At 41.3% G+C, this 17,806-nt stretch overlaps 1 protein-coding gene across 7 annotated transcripts in view; it reads left to right on the top strand.

The window, feature by feature from the left end:
• Nucleotides 1-17,806, top strand: part of cfap206 (cilia and flagella associated protein 206) — a 95,963-nt gene that overhangs the window by 47,960 nt on the left and 30,197 nt on the right. For all 7 annotated transcript variants that reach the window (XM_077553100.1, XM_077553097.1, XM_077553101.1 and 4 more), the window contains one exon: nucleotides 5,042-5,247. In XM_077553100.1, the coding sequence (XP_077409226.1) occupies nucleotides 5,042-5,247 (206 nt within the window). The remainder of the gene's footprint in view (nucleotides 1-5,041; nucleotides 5,248-17,806) is intronic.

The raw sequence follows: 17,806 nt of genomic DNA, 5'->3' as shown, positions 1-17,806 counted from the left end.
CATATGTTGCATGACAATAGTGTTTAAGAAAGACACAAGTTTGTTCACAGATGTGGTCTCTGTTAATAAGACATTTGCATTTGTTTAAAAAAAATACTTAAGTACTCACTGTGAAGAAAACACCAGTTTTATTTATTTTTTAACTTTATGTCTTGAGTAGTTTTATTGTAGATTATCGTGGATTTATTACCTGACCAATATATCGATAATCGCGGTCATATCGTAAGATAATAGTTATCGTGAGCCTTTTATCGCATATCGTATCGTGAGGTGCCCAGAGGTCCCCACCCCTACTTAGGATAGCACTATCCTGAGTTTGCTATTCAACCCCAACTATTTATCCTCCATATATAGGCACATGTGAAACCAAGAATGATAGCACTATTTTGCGATGCAAAAGGACAATTATTGAGATGCCTTGAGAGAGGCCTCTGCCCATCAGCAGCAGCTGTTGGGTGAAAACTCCCCCATTAATATTCCATTCAGTTGTAAAATGCTGTAGGAGCCACCTCGAGCCAAATAAGACCTTGTTTGTTACTATTTTACTATCTTGTTATTGATACAAATATTATACAAATATTATTCTCCCACCATAGGGTTGAAACTTTTTAACATTATACCACACACTTAACAGTTAAAGATTTTCATTACAAGTTAACTTAACCAGCTATGGTTGCAAATTTTGCAGTAGGGCCCTGTTTACACGTACCCCAGGGTTTTTGCAAAGGAGAGATATTTTTCAGCATTTTGCCCTGTCATCCACACGTCTGCTGGGAATTTTTTTCCAAATCAAAAAACAAAGGTTTGCAAAAACTCTGGCCAAAGTGGAGATTTGCGGATTTCTCCGGAGTTTTACGTCGTTGCTCCACACATCACTCACACGTACCTCAAGTTGTTAAAAAAAAGACAGGTGAAGCTTTTTTATTATTTTTATTTTGTATTCATCCTCTTTGTTTTCCTCTATGTTCCGTTTATGATGTACTCACTCTGATTGACTGTGTACATGTTATTGTTGGTTTTTTTTTCAACATAAAAGTATTGTGCACACTGACAGTCCGTGGCTGTGTCTGAATGTGCACACTACTCCCCTACTGGGAGTTTACATTTACATTCTAAATTCAATCCACAATACACTCTGAAAAGTAGTGAACATCGATGCTCACTCAACCGAGTTGATATAGACCACAATGCATTGCGAGTATGAAAAACATGGCGCGAGCGACAGTGCAAGCGTGAGAATCAAAGTGATGTATTAAATATATACTACAGAATTAATTAATAAATTTAGTTGAACATATGTACAACAGAGGAAATAAAGTACAGTTTTAAAACATTTTAATTCACAATAAATAGTTTGAGATTTATGCGCCGGTGCATCATGACAGGTACGGTGGTCACATTATATGCGACGAGGAGAAAGTAGTGAGCTGGCTGTGCGAATCGGCAAACAGAATGAGGGCACTACACAGGGCTGGACTGGGACTCATTTTCAGCAATGGAGTTTCATGGCTCAGACCGGCCCACTTTAGTTTATACAGTGTTTTAATGAAGATGTATATTTAATATGTATTAATGTATCAATCTAAAATAAATTAAACATTCAAAAAAGTAACCAACGTCAATAGTTATGTTGTATATGATCAAAAACTAAAATAACTTAATAGATCACAATCAGTAAATCTAAACGATTATGAAAATTTAAAGTGAAGTGTGCTAAATTTGGGGGGATTTGACCACCTGTCATATTCTCTAAGCATCAAGCCTAAATAAGGAGATAAGGTAAGGTACAAGACGAATTTGATATTTTTTAAGAGCTCAAAAATTTAACTGCAATCACATTTTAACTTCCATGTGCTGGAATGTGCTTGAATTATTATTAGCAAGGGCAGGGTTTACAAAATTGGGTACAAAATGCAAACGTTTCAGTCACATTTAAAATCTAGTCATTTGTACAGTATATATATATATATATATATATATATATATATATATATATATATATATATATATATATATATATATATATATAGTAATTACATTGAAAACAAATATAGAAATGACTAGATTTTAAATGTGACTGAAACTAACTTTTGCATTTTGTAAACCCTGCCCTTGCTAATAGTAATTCAATATATATATGTATACACACACACAGTGCTAAAAAGAAAATTGTGAAGCCGGCAGTCATAGTCAGACTTTTTGTACAAAATATTAAAATAACCTTGTTAAATGTTAATTTATACCCTCATCTACAATGCTGACATTGAAAATAATGGGCTTGAACAAAAAGAATGATAATATTGTCATTCATTCTTGCACAAATGTTGTTGATTTAAGAAAAAAAAAAATCATGGGTGCAAAAGTATGTGAACCTCTCACTTAGTCAGAAATTGCACCTCCTTTTGCAATGAGAACATTATCCAAACACTTTCTTTAGTGATTTATCAGATTTTTGCCACTCTTCCTTGCAAAATGCAGCCAGTTGAGAGAGGTTGGATGGGCGTCCAGCATAAACTCCCGCCACAGTATTTTGAAAGAATTTAAAACAGTTTTGACTGGGCACATCCAAAACATGAATCTTCTTGTTCTTCAGCCATTCCTTGGTTGTATTGCTAGAATGCTTTGGATTATTGTCATGTTACATGATCCATCGTCTACCAGGCTGTAACTTAATTTAACATTCTCCCCCCTATGCTTCACTCTAAGGTGAAGGTTCTTTTACTGGTATGCAGTGTTGACTTTTCACCAAACATGACTGTTTTAGTTGCGACCAAACTGTTCAATTTTGGACTCATCTGTCCACAGAAGGGACTTCCAAACAGCTTCAGTTTTGTCCAGGTACTCTCTGGCAAAGTTGAGATGGACAACTTTGATCTTTTTATTGTGAGCAGAGGCTTCTACCTAGCAAGCCTTCCATGAAAGCCTTGACGATTGACTTTTCTTCTGATTGTTGAAGCATGCACATGTGTCCCAGATGCAGCAAAAGAGGTCTGCAAATCCCTTGATGTGATGTTCGAGTTGGCTTTTTACCTGAATTATTAAATTTCTTGTGGTTCTTGCTGATATTTTAGAAGGTCACCCACTTCTAAGCAGGATTGTAGTCATTTTCAGTGTTCTCGAGTTGCAAATGATCTGCTTCACAGTGGAATGATGAAGCTCAAATTTTTTTTTTTAGATGACTTTATAGCTTTCCCCAGACAGATGTGCTGTCACTACCACTTCCTGAGGTCCCCTGAGATTTCTCTTCCTCTCAACATGACTGACCTGTATGGGTTTACCTGGGTAAGACTAAAGTGACGTGGTTTTGTCTCTGTTTCAGTCAGTGATGCACAATTTCTTTGCTAACCCTCTCATTTCATTGGTCCATTGGTTAGTTTAGCGACCAATTTGTCCTACCTGATCCTACTTGACAGCTTGTTTTAAGCAATGCAGCTCAGGGTTCACTTACTTTTGCATCTAATTAAGTTTTGACTACACAATTGATAAAAAAAAAAGAACAATGCATTGAATTGATAAATCGACATCTGTTATTTCACATAAAATGTAATGGTTCAGATTGAACAACAAAATCAGGTTAAAATAATTGGAAAGTCCAAATTGCTCAAGAGGTTCACAAACTTTTGAGCAGCACTGTATATATATATATATATATATTTTAATTTATTTATTAAAAAGCAGATCAAGCCCTGCTATTTATCTCTTCCTTATAGTGGAGCAACATGGGGTTTATTCCCCTCAATGTAAAACCTACTGCTCCCAACAAATACAAATACCACAACATTAAATTACTAGTATAAAAATGATCAACCAATCATGCTATTGGACCATTGTTTACACATTGTTTGGTTTGTTTTTGTGTTGCACTTGGTGTTGCTTACGCTGTCTTCTCCAGGCACATGCACTTTAAGGGCTCTGTGATGATTAGTTTGGCGCGTCAGCTCTGCTCCTTTTCTTTAATATTGCCCTTTTTCAGTCTTTTCTGCTATCTGACTTTACTATTTTACTTGAGTGTCTTGTCTGGCTGCAGTGTCGGTCAGTGGGCGCTTTCGAGGGTGGCGGAGGGGAGAGAGCGCATCAGCGCAAGGAAGCGAGAGAGAGAGAGAGACAAAGTGACTGCTAAACTCTTTTCTCTTATCTGACTTTTTTTTTTTACTTTTGAGAGTATTGTTTAATTTGTTTGGCTGTGTGCTGGCCAGCAACCTGGCAAAGGTGGAGGAGTGGAGACCGAGTGAGTAGAGCAGTAGCAGCCAACTGAAAAAAATCCAGCTGCTCCTGCCTTGTCAGTCCGTGCCTGGCACTACATATTAGGCCACTATATAATGCGAGGCAATGTAGCGAATGAGAGGGAATAAGGGTGGACATTCGGACACAGCCCATGCTTGTCTGGCGTATGGTAGAAGTGACGTCAAGAGATGAGCAGTATTGCCATCTAGAGGTTTGGCATGCATCTTATTGTGGGTCCAATTTGTGGAAGTGACGTCGCCAGACGGAAGCTTACTCTGACTGGATAGGGTTTGGGGAACTGCTGCCATCTTAAGGTCTGGCATTGTTATGAATGTACTTAATATTGTAATGCATTAATCTGTGGATGTTTTCTTTTCTACAAACAAGGCGGTGTGGACGGAATTTTTTTTCTATACAGGGAGGGGGGGGGAGGCTGTTATAGTTTAAATAAAAAATACCCTGCTATGTGTGTACAAGGCCTAAAACTCAAACTATTGATGCATTCTGTAGAAAAAATGTGATGCCCATTGTAAAAAAAATATTAACCTCAGCCATAGGTCATCGGGTCCTCCAATTGGATAAAGACCCAAAAACACAGTAATGGTTAAGTTCAAAACTTTGGACGAATATGACGTTGCCTTTTATAAACTATGATCTAGATCAAAGTCCTATTAAACCTAGAGCTGAAACGAGCCTGCATGGGGAGTGAGACAAAAATACTTGTTGAGTTACAGAAACTCTTTGATTGCACCTAAAATGATGTACATGCATATATATAAATCCAGTTGTTTTAAACTTTTTTCATCATTCTTTGCAGTGCCTGCAGTTCTTGGTGAAGCACTTATGGTCACCAGTGAAGCCATACAGAATGAGCTGAGTGTTACCAAGACTTTGGCGTGGAAATACACAGCACTGTTAGAAAAGTATCATGGCAGTCAGCCTGAAAAATATGTGTCCCTGGCTCAGCTAACGCAAGCACTCTACAATGTCAGGCAGTGTGAACATTTTCTCCAAATTTTACTGGTGAGCAAATATGGTTTTTGTTATTGCTGCTTGATTCAGCATGTTGCTACAACATTTTCTTGTTGGATTACAGCCATGGTGCATTTGTTGGTGGAACAAGCAACCTGTTCGTTTGGTCACCGAATTGTGCTGTTTTGTAAAAGATAGGAAATTATTATATTAATTATGTACTTAATACTATTAAAGGGATTAGATCATGGTATTTTAAGCCCTACCACAGTTAACTATAGGTATATAATGATTAAATCTATTTGACACCATGGCAATGTATTTTTTTAAATGAAATATTAGGTGTTTTGGTGGTTATTTTTCTAACGCGGAAGTAAAACGCCAGTAAGACCTCACCTCTCCCCGTGTGGCTGCCGCGTCCCCTGCGAGCCAGCTGCAGCCTGCTACTGGAGCTCTGCGTTTGAGCACTTGTTTGAATGGCCACACAAGCCATCAATTCTTCAATAAATATTTGAAACAAAACTGCTCCTTGCCACAAGAAATCATGGAAGAGGAGGAGGAGTGGAGAGGGAAGAAGAGAGGGAAAGAGGAAAAAACACCTGAGCGGGTTGAGAACCAGAGACATTTGGCTTACAGTGCGTGCACGCTAACCACCACACCATTTGTTCAGTTTGGTTGGGAAATGCAAAATTTGTACTTGTAGTTTAGACAAATGTCAGCCAGAACACTTTTTGGGACTTTAAGACGGCCAATTGTCAGTGCACTTTGGCTTTGCAAATGTGAAGAATTGCTTAGAATTCATTTGGACAGAATGTTTACTGATAAAGGCTACGTTTGTCACTATCCCATGGAGGTCTCAAAGAAAGTGGGCAAGCGTTTAGTCTGCAGAGGTGGTGCTTAGTGGGTCCACACCTGATGACGTTACAAAGTGAGCACCCACTCGTTTTCTCAGGTTGGGAGGGGCTGGTGCTTGGAGAGCAGAATGACCTAGAATTTCTCATAGAGGGGCTAATGGAGGAAAACACCACTTCTTTGATGTTTTTGGTGAGCAGTTAGCATTTTAACATGGCTAAAAGCTCCAAAAAGTTGTATTTTTTTCTCGTTGCTGTCCCTTTAAAGACAAGATGCATTGTGGAGTTTAAAATGTTAATGTTAAAGATTTTTCTACATCATGTATGCTCCACCAAAGGCCAGATGAGTACAAAGAGCCCTGACTTTTTAATTGCGACTGCACCTATCAGCTTGTATCTTCCCTTAAGTATGGAGTGTACATGATGAACAATCTTTTTTCTTGGGGGCAGGGAGGCGTGGAGTGGCACCTTGCACAAGTTTGACACAGTTTGCAGTTATGCTTTAGGCCAGCGGTGGTATTCGTGAGTAAAAAAGTGACAAAACTCTAGAATCCACCTTTAAAATTGCTCAATGCAGCTAATAGAATTTTCCCTACTGTCATCTGTGGCCGAAAAATTAAACTCTCTTCTTCACGTACACAATGCACGCATGTCGTCACATCTTCAGAGAGAAGCCGTGAAATTCAAACCCGAATAGAGTCTGAAAACTATTGGCCAGAGGCTTGCGGGAGTACCCATTGTGAAAAGCTAAGGTGTTAATTTGCTAATTTCTACATTGAGTAGCTTTAAAAAGTTGTCAGTTTTAAATGAAAAAGTGAAATGCTTGTGCAACAGGAAACTGCAATGATGGTAGTTCTATGAAATGCTTGTGACACTGGGACGGGGATTTGGGTGTTTCACTAAAAACAATATCATTTCTACAGCATTTAGTTTCAGTGGTTCATCTTTTTAATGATGACCTCTCCAGGTTTGGAGAAGATCCTTTCGGTGATTTATATTATAAATTACAATAATTATAAATCAGTGTATAGTGTGAGCCTACGATATGTGCAATTGCAAATTAATCTATTATAATCTAATCTAACCTCACTTCACACTGTAAAAAAATGGGGCGTGACTAGACATGTCTGAACATGTCCCGACATGTCCTCTTTTGAGTCTGCCCCCTATACCATCCATTATCCGTCTATTGTTAGGACATGTCCCAACTTGTTCACAAGTTGAGACCCGTTCAAACAGGTCCTGACCTGTTTTAGATCACCGGAATTGTGATGTCATAGGAAGTCTGTATTTGGGCATAGGGCCGGGACCGGATGTGAGGGCCGGGACTTAGACCGGAAGTGAAGAGGTGGGACAGGAAGTGACGTCACACCTGTGAAAAAGTTGAGTGCCAAGCAGGGTGGCAATGGGTACCATTTTTATAGTCTTTGGTATCGCCATCTTGCTTTTGCCCTTTTAAAAAGATGGCGCCAAAGAGTGCTTCGCCCCTTTTTTTTGCTAATGCCTTCTGATTCTCTTTCATTCCGGACACCTCGTGGTCACCGTTCATGGACAAGTTTTCCGACCACGTGGCTCTTTGGTCATTACAGCCAGTTTTGAACTTTGCCATCTTGCGCCCAAACGTGCTCCAAGGCAAAGAGCTCAACAAGACACTGTTGACGCTATCTGGACTCTGCTTTTGCAACCTTTTTCTCTTTTTTTTCCCTTTGGAAGTCAAGTCCAGTCAGGCCGCCAGCCTCCCACCTTCCATGCTTGCTTTATCTGTAATTCTTGCCAACTTTTGTTTCAGTTTTGTTAGTCTTAATTTATATGGTTATGTTTTCCCATGTGTGTATATATATATACAGTGGTCCCTCGCTACTTCACTGTTCACTTATCGCGGATTCACTATATCGCGGTTTTGTATTTGGGTCCAAAAGTCATACATTATGGGGTTTATCTTGGGTTTTACCTCGCTATTTTTGCGAGTTTTTCACCAGCCACCAACCAAATTATTATTATTATTACTACTAATTTAACAAGTGTTTAGAAGGGTGACACCACCAGCAATATATCAATGTATATATTAAACTGGTGTAGGCGTTGCTCTTTACGTCGACACAAGCTTAAATTGCAAAATCATAGAACAGAAAAGTATGACTGGGATTCATTTGATGAAAGTATTAACTATATAAATACTTAATGATATGGGTAAAATATATATTAATCACTTGTGTATAAAGACCGCCTGGGTCAGAAGCTGATCTGTTTACAGATAGAATTATTGAAATGTCTGAATATGTCACAAACCAATAATTGTATGTGGTGATTTTAATATAGATTTGGGCAACACTGTTGTAACAAATGACTTTAAGAACTACATGGAAATTGGTGGTCTATCCCCCATGATATCTCAACCTACTAGGATCACTACCCACAGTGCTTCAATCCTTGATAATATATATACAAACATGCATGGTGAAATAACAAGTGGTATATTTACAATAGACATGAGTGATCATCTCAAAGTATTTACGTACAATTTATGAAAAATTAACTATAAATACTGTGCAAGATGAAACTCCAATCATCATAAGACACAAATCCAGAAAAGCAATAGAACTCTTAAAAGAAGATTTGAAGAGACAGAACTGGGATCACGTATATACAAACGAAATTGCAAAAAGATTATCTATATAGAATGTGCTGTCCTCACAACACGTGACTCTGTGCTGCTAGACAGACAGCGAATTTAAAAGGAAAACTCCGCACACAAGGCGTACTTTTCTTGCTTTATGGAGTTCCTTGCTCTTACAGACACAGCAAAATATGAATGTAAAAGTATAATGATTTTGTCTCGTAACTGAAACTGAAAAAAGAAAACATACAGTATATTACTAAACACTGTGGACAGCTGCGACATACAACTAGCTAATACTGCTAATAAGTTAGCCTGATGAAACAACTAATTTACATACACTTGTATGTTCAAAGTACAAAATAGCCTTACTAATACTTACAAAGGCGAATGTCTTCCAAGGTTCAAGTGTCTGGTGTTTTATAAGTAATACACTGCAAACAAATATTATAGCGTCCTACAGAGAGGGGAATTACGTCAAAACTCCACTATTAGCAACAGATGATCTTGCTGTACTAAAAAATCAAAACACTCCACTAAAGGAGGATGTCTCATGCTGACACTTTTTCCAATCAGTTTTAACACTTTATGGAATACACTCTAATAAACTAGCTTATCTTTTAGCAAATATTAACTTATTTATAACTTTTAATTAACATATGACACTTGTGAAATATGAAATGAAATAATGCCTCTTCACCAGAAGACATGACATAGAATGTTTCTCAAACAAAGAAAAAAAGATGCAGAGTCTAGGTTTAAAAAATATAAAAATAAACTTGTATCCATCCTGAGAAGACAAACAATTGATTACTTCACCAAATTACTAGAGAAAAGTAAAAGTAGTTCAAAAAATACCTGGGGTATAATAAACAAAGTCTTGAATAAAGGCACGACAAAACCAATCTCTCCAAACTATTTTATTAAGGACCACTTGGTATTTTATGATAAAGAGGAAATTGCAAACCAATTCAATGACCACTTTGTGAATATTGCCCCAAGGTTATCACAAATTATCCCAGATGAAAATATTGATTATGGAATCATACCAAATAACGTAAACAATATTTTTCTTGACGCCGAACAACCTAGTGAAATTTTGAACATAATTAAACATTTTGCTAGTAAAAAAAATCTAACGACTATATAGATATGAATATGTCACTGATAAAACCAATCATAGACGTGATTATAGAGCCTTTCACGTTGTAGCGATAATTGATGTTGTCTTTTTGGATGAATTTGTAATTAGATCGGCGCTTGAGGAAGTCATAATTCCCTCAATCGCCTACAGGGGCACCACGTTCTGTTTACTTTCAATTTTGGAGAAACACAATGAATAAAATCCAAATCCTCATTTATTTATTCATAATCTGAAGTCGCCACATTCAATGTTCCTGTTTCTTTGTATTAATAAAATAATTACTAATCCACTCGGACACAAGCACGATTGAGACTGAACTAAATTTAGAAAAACATGCATTTATTCACTACGGTTACACATACAGAATCAAAACACTGCCTACCTAACTATCCTACGGTGAAAAGAAATGGAATAAAATGAAGCTAATAAAAATAAGAAGGGAACAATTTATCGATGTAGAAGGAATGGTTTGACTTGCCAAATCTGTGAGATATTTGAAATGGAAGTTGCACCAGCGATATGTCAAATTAGCTATGAGCGTGGAACTTACTGGAGTGAGTTGAATCGAGCTAGCGGAGGGAAGGTCAATCGAAAAAAAAATTTATCGCCCGGCGCGGTCCGTCACTCTGGGCCCGGCGACGCGGTTGTAGGCCGCCGGGGTGCCCCGTGGTTCCCTCTCCCCTCCCCCTTCCTCCCCCTTGTTGCCTCTCCCTCCTCGCCTCTTCCTGCCCGTCCTCCGCCTCCCTGTCCCTTCTCCCTCGTCACGCTTCCTCCTCCTCTCCCCCTCTCTCTGCGGCCCTGCCGCTGCCTCCTGCCCTTCTTGTCGTCTCCTTCCCCCGTCCCTTCCCCCTCCCCTGTCCGCCTTCCTCCCCCTCCCCTGGGCCGGGGGCTCCATCCGTGGCCCGGGTCTCGGCGCTCCGGGGGCCGGGAGGGTGGTTGGGTTGGTGTTGTGCCCGCCCCGCTCCGGTGGACCTCCTGGCACCTCGGGCGGGCCCAGTATGCGGAGGGCGAGCCCTATCGCCCCGGCGGGCATATGGGACCAGCCCGGTCCCCGTGGGTGGATGGGGGTTTGGTGGGCGGGTGCGCCTCCCCCCCACCCCCCCCAACCGGGCGGGGGCGCTGGTCGCTCCTCTTAACTCACTGCACTAGTTTTGCACAATACACTTTTATAGACATATAGGGCACATAACACACTTTGGGGGGGGAACACCGTCTTCGCCCTACAACTCCCCTCCAATTTTAATGCACCACACAACTGTGGGGGGGGGGGGGGGCATTGGTTGGGGCAGACCGCAGTATACTGTTTATTTTTTTTAATGCACCACATACACTCACTGACATGCCTGGGAGGCGGGTGGATCGGAGCATGGGGATATAATTTCCCTCTGCTCCGGTTCACCTGCTCCAAATTTTAATGCACCACACACACACACACACACACACACTTGTATATACACTGGGTGGGGTCACATTCAAGGGTTAGGGGTAGAGTTCGCCAGTCGGCGAGCTGGCAAACTCAGCAACAGGGTTAACTCTCACTAAGAACACTGGAGTGACGACCGGGGCCTTTCCCCGCTGGGCCTGGGGTTCGGGGGTGCCGCCCGTCCTCCGGTGCCCCCATCTCCCCTTCTGCCCCCGGTGTTCCGTCCCTCCACGCGGTGGGTGGTGGGGTGGGCGCGGATGCCCTCTCCGCTCTGCTGCCCGGTCCCTCTTCGGCGCCGGTGCCTGGGTGCGGGGGATCCCCGGGATCTGGGGGTCGGGGGCTGCCGGTTGGTGGGGGTGGGGTCGGGGGGGACAGCTTGTTTGGGGGGGGGTGAGCTGGGGGTGTGAGGGTGTCTGGGGGTTTGCGGGCCTGGGGGCGGCTGGGGCTGGGTTGGGTGGATGGCGGGGGTGGATGGGGGGCGGGGGGGTCGTGGGGGGAGCGGGGGCTGTGGACTGGTGGGGTTCCAGGCGGGCCTGCAGTGCCCTGTCCTGCTGCGTTGGGTTGGGGGCGCGGGCCGCGTTGGGGTGGGGGGCGCTCCTGCTCCTGGGTTTGCTCTCCGGCCGGTGGACCCTGCGGGGCCCGGGGGTCGTCCTTTGGCGCTACCGCGGCCTGGGGGGCCCTGAGGTGATTTTCATGCATGCCAGATCCACCACACCAGCATCTATCGAAACTCAGACACAATCTGCTTCTTCCTCAGGTCATTGAACCGGTGGAGGCTGGTGTCTGTGGGTCTCACTCTGCTTTGTCTGTCCTTCCTTCCTTTCCTCAGTCTCTCCTTTGCTCTCTTGAGGTCTCCCTGATTTGTTGAAATTTAGATGTCTCTGGGTTGGTGAAGGACTCTGGTTGGTGGCCTGGTGGGTGGTGTCTGGTCGGTGCTGGATTTCACTTTCCTTTCTTTTCTTTGGTCCTTTCTCGGGTTTCCTGACGGCCTCACGACTCTGGCTGGAAGTGTTCGGTTTAGGGGAACGGTATGGGATTTTTTTTTTTAAATAGGTTTTAGGTGAACTAATGAATTCGCACGCATGCACGCACACACGCACACACGCACATACACATTTTCACCCACATCCAAAAAAATAATAATAATACAAAAAAAATATATATATATATATATAATAAAAAAAAAGGAGAGCAATGATGATGACCAGTCAAATCGGTAAAATTACCGAATGAACAATACTGAGCTCTCCAGGGGAAAAACATAATAAATAAATTGAAGAAAAAATGTCCTCCCAAAAAGGCAAGGGAAAAAGAAAACAAATATTCCACAGTTAGATGAGGTGCGACGCAGCATGGGGCTCCCGGCAGATGAGGGGTGGTGCAGCTCCACTCAAGGTGGATGGCGCTTTCAGGCAAGATCGGGGGCTTCAGCCGGAGTTGTACTCTCGGCGCTTGAGGAGGTCTGCGTCTCAGCTGCCCAAATCCAGCTACTGAGGACAAGATCCGCTGCGTGCCTGCGTCCCGAGGGAGACCAGCCGTTGAACCAGCTCGCACCGCGACGAGACGCTTGGAGGACGGAAGTACGGGTTGAAGCATGGGGAGTCCAAACTGTGGTTGCTGAGTGACACACGGTGTCACAGAAAAATTCGTCGGTGACTTTGTACCACCGAGGTGGGACGAAACACAAAAAAGAAAAAAATGGAAAAAGGAAGAGCAGAAAGTCCGCCTGGCAGGTGGTGCGTGCCGGGGCTTGAAACACGGCGGCGGTTCGGTGTGATCGCCAAGTCCGAGACACTTGGTCGTTTAGGGAACAGAGATGCCACGTGGTTGAAAAACGTGTCAAGGCACTGGGGAGTCCTTTTGTCAGTTTTGGGCCAAACAAGGTGAAAAAGGGGAAAAAGGTGAAGCAGGAACGAGAGAGCCGGAACAAGAGCGCTGAACGAGGTTCGCGCCGGCTGTTTTAAAGTTGCGGGGCGTGTCCGTCACAAGGGGGTGCGGGCGCCGTCCCTCTTTTGGCTCAACCCAAGTCAGAGACTTTAAACTCAAAATTATCAAATAATTAATAATTAATAATTAAATTTGGTCAGGCTGGCAAGTCAAGTTCTTCCAAGCAAAACACGTTATCGTTACGCATATCAACTAATAACGCATCATGAGATCATTTTGTTCTTTACGGAGTAACTAAATAATCTCTGGGTTTATGTTTTCATGTTTACCTGAAACATTAAGTTTTGCGTAAATTCGCTTGTATGTGATGAATTTCTTATGTGAAATGTGTAAGATTGCTTTGTGGAGTATAGGTGTTTCATGTGAGGGCAGTTCCGGTTGTGACCACTTGGAGGCACTCTGGTCATGTGTAACCTCTAAGAAGGCTGGAATGTACTGACCAGGATTCCAACGAATCTTTTGGCCCGTGTTGTTTTATGACTTTGATAAGCCTTCCAGTCTGGGATGTCAGCAGGGGTGGGCAGCAAGATGATGCTTTCCAATAAAATACTTTGATGCTATAAACTCGTGGTTCTGGCTGGTGACAAACATTCACATCCTGGTGAGATGGCTTGTGATTGACCTCTAAAGAGTGTAATCTCTTTTCGATTGTGGTTTAGGAAAAAAGGGGGAGAAACAGAGCTCACCCACCCCAGGTTGACTGAACGCATATTTCCAAGAGTGAAATGTTAAGGAAAGGAAGAGAAAAAAAATTAGGGTGACTGGTCTATAATTGTTACAACATATATCTGTAATTTATCATTTATAACAGGAATTTTCCCAGAACAAATGAAAATAGCTAAGGTAGTCTCACTCTTCAAAAAAGGAAGAAGAGAAAAAGAATTACAGACTTAAGTGTGTCTTCTGCCCAGATTTAGTCATGACTGTATAACTTCCTCATTTCCTCAGTTGAGCTCTGTTCTGTGACCGGATGTGTCCTTGAGTGTTATCGCGTATCTCTGCACGTCCGGCAGTTAACTTTGTTAAACTGTTTACTACCGCCCTTCAAGATAGTATAAGAATGTTGTAAGTCCTCTGTAACTTCGCACTTATGATCTGCTACAGCCATTATCTGTAACTCATTTGTGCCCGGAATATTCTGCAAATAAAAGCTTTGATGGAACTGTTCATCGTCCCCAGCCTGTATTCGGATAACCAACATTTTCACTACCCAAAATTAAACGAACACGCGGAGGAAAAAGCATCCTCCAACAAGACCTATATCTCTACTCCCACAGTTGTCTAAAATATTGGAAAAATTGTATGCGACAAAATTTGATAAATTCATAGATAAGTATAACATTTTAAGTAACAGCCTATATGGGGTTCGCTACAATCACTCAACTACCATGGCATTAATGGAGTTAACAGAAGAAATTTGCACAGCTATGGATTGAAAACTTGTTTTAGTAAGCGTTTTTTTGTGGATTTACAAAAAGCATTTGACACCTTAGATCCTGTAATATTATTACATAAATTGCTTAACTATGGTGTTGCACATCAATGGGTTGTCAGTTATTTAAAAAAATAGAAAACAACACGTTGAATTCAAGGTAATCAAAACACAGTTATGGAAATTGTGGGGTGCCCCAGGGATCAATTCTGGGGCCAGTACTTTTCTTTATGTGAATGATATTACAACCATTTCAAAATTGTTAACATTTTGTTTGCAGATGACACCACTTTGTTTTATGCCGGGAAAAATATATATAATGTATTACAAGTAATAGAGAATGAGTTCAAGAATATTTAATATACAAAACACTTGACTGTGCAAGGCAATGAAATAGAAAGGACTAATGAAATTAGGTTTCTGTGGTATCATTATTGTTGAATACTTAACATGGAAAGCGCAAATAGAATATGTCAAATCTAAGGTGTCACAAGCCGTGTTACACAAGGTCAAAGAATCATTGAACAAGAATGCCTTGTTATTGTTATATAATTCATTGATTGTTCCATACCTGAGCTATTGCATTGAAGTGTGGGGGTGTGCAGCCAAAACCTACACTGAATCCATCTTTCTTTTACAGAAATGTGCTATTCGTGTTGTTTGCGGTTGTGGATAAAGAGACCACACTAACCCATTATTTATACAACTAAAAACTTTCAAATTTAATGAATTGATGGAGTTTAACCGCCTTAAAATATTGTATAAAGCCCATCATGAAATGTTACCAGTTGATATACAAATTAAATTTATAAAAAGGGAAAGTGAGTACAAATTAAGAGGAACAGACATTGTGCTGGGGGTGGGGGTGAGGTGTCTGGGGGTTTGGTGGCCGGTGGAGTGCCTGGTGGGCCTGCCGTGTTGGGGTGGGGGTGGGGTGGAGGGGCACTCCAGGCTCCGCTCTCCGGCCGTTGGCCCCTGCGGGACCCGGGGGTTGTGCCTTGGCGATGCCGCGGCTTGCTCTGTCCTGGCCGGAGTCGACGGCTCCCCTCTTTGGTGGAGGTTTTCATGCATGCCAGATTCACCACACCAGCATCTACCGAAATTCAAACACAATCTGCTTCTTCCTCTGGTCGTTGAATCGGTGGAGGCAAATGTCTGATCTCGCTCTACTTCATCTATCCTTCCTTCCTTTCCTCAGTCTTTCCTTTGGTCTTTTGAGGTCTCCCTAATTTGGAATTTAGATGTTTCTGGGGTTGGTGAAAGATTCTGGTTGGTTACCTGGTGGGTAGTAGGTGATGTCTGGTCAGTGCTAGATTTCACTTTTCGTTCTTTTCTTTGAATGTCTCCTGACAACCTCACGACTCTAGCTGGATTCTGACGTATTCGGTTTAGGTGAACGGTAGGGGATCTTTATATAGGTTTTAATTTAATTAATGAGCACACACTCACATGCACGCACATATGCACGCACATGCACATTCTCACGCACATACAAGAAGAAGAAAAATACATTACAAAAAGAGAGAGCGAGCAATGATGATGAATCGGTAAGATTACCGAATGAACAATACTGAGCTCTCTCTCATAAAAGAAAAAGGGAAAAAAAGAAAAAACGGAACATACATTTACAACAAAACAAAAAGAATGATATATTTCAACTCAATTCTCTCTCTCTCTCTCTATATATATACATATATATATATATATATTTATATATATACATACAGACGCTCCCCACCTTACGAACGAGTTACGTTCCGGACGATCGTTCGTAAGGTGAATTTGTTCATAAGTTGCTTCAGTGCTATATTTTGCATTATAATTTATGTTTAAAGCCTATATAAGTATATTGAAGGTTTATATAAGTATGTTTAAGGCTTGTACAAGTAACCTGCATTGGTTTGTACTGAAAAAAACTTTTTAATAAAATGGAGAGAATACGTACAGTACTGTACTGTACTATGTATGTTAGAGAGAGAGAGAGACACACACACACAGTATGTACATGTACGTAATAAGATAAATAAAATGAAGTTTAACTTACTTTTGGAAGATATACTCAATGCTTAAGGAGATGAAGGAGGAAGAGGAGGATTTTATATCATGAGAGATTCTTCGTCGTCGCTGGAATCGGCTTCAAAAGTTATTTCCTGCTTCATGGGGACCGGCGTTTCTTCCTCCTCCTACACGTTGCTCAGCCTCCAATGAGCTCTCACAGCGCCAATCGTAATCGTAATCGGTATTAGCGGCGGAAAGAAGCACTACGCGCAATACAAAATCTAACTTACAGCATCTCTTTACGAACATTTTTCGACATACTGTACGCGCAGAAATGTTCGTATGTACCGTTGTTCGTAACTCGAATGTTCGTAAGTAGGGGAGCGTCTGTATATATAAACAAATGTGAATTGCATGACACGTTGATCATCGACACTTTGCTTTGAAGTTGTAACGCACATGTTTTGTTCTAAGCCGTTAGGAGGAGGATGCACTGCACGGCGGATGTGCTGCATGTCAATTTATGGTATCAATTAAGTATCGCAACACACACTTTAATTTTGAGAACACTAATTAATATATATATATATATACAGTATGTACAGTGTGTATATATATACGTATATATATATATATATATATATATATATATATATATTTTTTTTTTTTTTTTTTTATTTTTTCCTAACCGCTTGTCCTCACAGGGGTCGTGGGGGCGCTGGAGCCTATCCCAGCTGGCTTAGTTAGGGATATTTGGCTTTTGGGTGAAATTTTAGGACGAGCCTAAAATGCACTCAAACCTTTAGAGGTGAACTGAATACCTTCTCTAACAATAAGCTTAACAGCTAAATTCACAACATGTGTTTGATCCTTGAATCGACCAATAAATGTCATGGTTCAATTAGAGCTGATGTTTAAACAGTCGTCCTCATCATGCTGTTCACATTTTGACATCATGAGACCAAGACGACACCTAACAATGGATCAACAGTACCTTGCTATTGTGATGCTTCAAACAGGACGTTCTCAGTCGGAAGTGGCCACTGAGCTTAGAGTGTCACAGAGTGTCATCAGCAGGTTGCAACAGAGATACCAAGAGACTGGAAGAGTCACAGAAAGATGCAGAAGTGGACGTCTTTTGGCCACATCTCTGCTGTTGACCGCTACATTGTGAACAATGCCCTGAGAAACCGGATGA

The sequence above is a fragment of the Vanacampus margaritifer genome, chromosome 19 (assembly GCF_051991255.1).
Source record: "Vanacampus margaritifer isolate UIUO_Vmar chromosome 19, RoL_Vmar_1.0, whole genome shotgun sequence".
Lineage (NCBI taxonomy): Eukaryota > Metazoa > Chordata > Actinopteri > Syngnathiformes > Syngnathidae > Vanacampus > Vanacampus margaritifer.
Note: the sequence above shows the minus strand (reverse complement) of the source record. Positions and strands in the feature narration are given on the sequence as shown.